At 46.9% G+C, this 1,813-nt stretch overlaps 1 protein-coding gene across 1 annotated transcript in view; it reads right to left on the bottom strand.

Moving 5' to 3' along the window:
• LOC103603322 (chromosome unknown open reading frame, human C7orf57) overlaps positions 1-1,813 on the bottom strand; it is a 23,585-nt gene that overhangs the window by 12,736 nt on the left and 9,036 nt on the right. The window contains exon 5 of the mRNA XM_008587810.1: positions 1,022-1,178. Within this exon, the coding sequence (XP_008586032.1) occupies positions 1,022-1,178 (157 nt within the window). The remainder of the gene's footprint in view (positions 1-1,021; positions 1,179-1,813) is intronic.

The following is a 1,813-nucleotide window of genomic DNA, read 5'->3' as shown; positions in this document are numbered from 1 at the left end:
CAAGAAGACAGGAAGGGCTTCTAATCAAGATATCAGAGGCTGTGTGTGAATTTCCCAGCTGCTCTTTTAAAATACAAATTTCCTAAGAAAGCTTCAGTTTATGGAATAGTCACTCTTTCATGGTCAAATACAGTGGGAGAATGTACAGAAGAAAATAATTCATCTTCTCTTCTTATTCCTATGGGCTGAATGTGTCCCCCAAAAGCTAACACGTTGGAAACTTGACCCCCATTGTGACAGTGTTAAGAGGGTGGGAAATTTGATTATGGTATTTGAAAGGTGGGGCCTTTAAGAGGTGATTGGATCATGAGGACTGTGTCCTAAAGAATGGGTTAATCCACCAATGGGTTAATGGTTTGATGGGTTATCTGGGAGTGGTTCTGCTGGCTTTACAAGAAGAGCAACTGAGCACGTTAACGCTCTTGCTCAGGTCATTCTTGACACGTGATTGTGGTTGTCACAGGACTCTGTAGAGTTCCCACCAAGAAGGCCCTCACCAGATGTGTTCTCTGGACCTTGGACGTCCCAGCCTCCAAAACTGTCCAAAGAAAATTTCATTTCTTTATAAATTACCCAGTTTCAGGTACCATGTTATAAACAACAGAAAACAGACTAATACAATTTTGAATAAAGAGTATTCCAGGGAGATTTTAACTTAGATACGCAAATAAGATAGAAATATTCAGAAATGGGAAAACGAATAAATATAAAATTTCCTTTCTGTGTGTGCCAGAAGAGAAGTGCTATGCCACTTTTCTGTAGATAAGTGAGAACCAGTTAAAAATTGTTTAGTAATAAGTAATTTTACCTCATAAAGTCAATATTCCTAAAAAGAAAAAGAAAGACACTAATCTTGTGGCTGCTTGCCTTTCAGTAAATCCAAGCTCAAAATACAGAATGCACGGTTGGTGTTGTGCTCAACATCAGACACACCACCAGCCGCTGACAATCACAGCACTTAGTCATTTGGGGCCACAGAAGCAAAGGGATGCGATGCCATCTATTTATGGGCTCCTGTCACCTTTTTTTTCTCCTTTTCAAGTTCCTCAGCCTCTCTTTGCCAAACCGTTTTCATGTCGAAGTCGTAGGGCCCTCTCCTGGATTCATAGCTACCGTTGGTTTGGTCAGGGTTAAATTCTTCATAAACCATGTAATCTGGCATGGAGACAGCACGGACTCTGCAGGAACAGAGGGACAGTCACAGTCTGGCAACTCTCGCTCCTTCCCTCCCTCCATCTCCCTCTCTTTCCTGTACCCTCCTCCCCAGATCCTCTGAAGTCCCGGGACCTAGAGCAAGTGGTCTGGGGTCTGGAGGAGGACAGGGCCCTGGGAGGAAGGAAGAAACTAAAGACTCCACAAATAGATCATCACAAGGAGGCCTGGGAGATTTGTAAGACTGTGAGGGAGGGGAGAAGACAGCAAGGAGACAGGAGCACCATCAGACCAGGGGAGCCAAATGGTAAGGGGGCAGGGAAAGTCCACATGGGAACGGAGGCGGGGCATGCTCAGGGCAGGGCTCCCCAGGAGCACCCCCGCTGTATCCAGTCCACCCTGTCCCAAAGATTAACTAACTGTTGGCTCAGGGTGCCCAGCTAGGGTCGGAGCTGCCATCAGTGGCAAGGAAGCACGTGGCTGCTCAGTGTCCAGTAGCCACAGGACCAGGACAGGTGACAGGGTCAAGAGACGCTTAGGAAGTCCAACCCTGCAGCTGCCTGCAGGTGAGGCTGCGTGCCCAGGCTCCTCCCAACCCTCAGGGTCTCCTGCTTCCCTTTCCACCACTCTCCCTTTCTGGGCCTCATCTACTTTCTTTTTT

This window comes from Galeopterus variegatus, unplaced genomic scaffold (genome assembly GCF_000696425.1).
Source record: "Galeopterus variegatus unplaced genomic scaffold, G_variegatus-3.0.2 Scaffold4548, whole genome shotgun sequence".
NCBI classification, from domain to species: Eukaryota; Metazoa; Chordata; class Mammalia; order Dermoptera; family Cynocephalidae; genus Galeopterus; species Galeopterus variegatus.
This window is presented reverse-complemented; position numbering and strand designations above follow the sequence as displayed.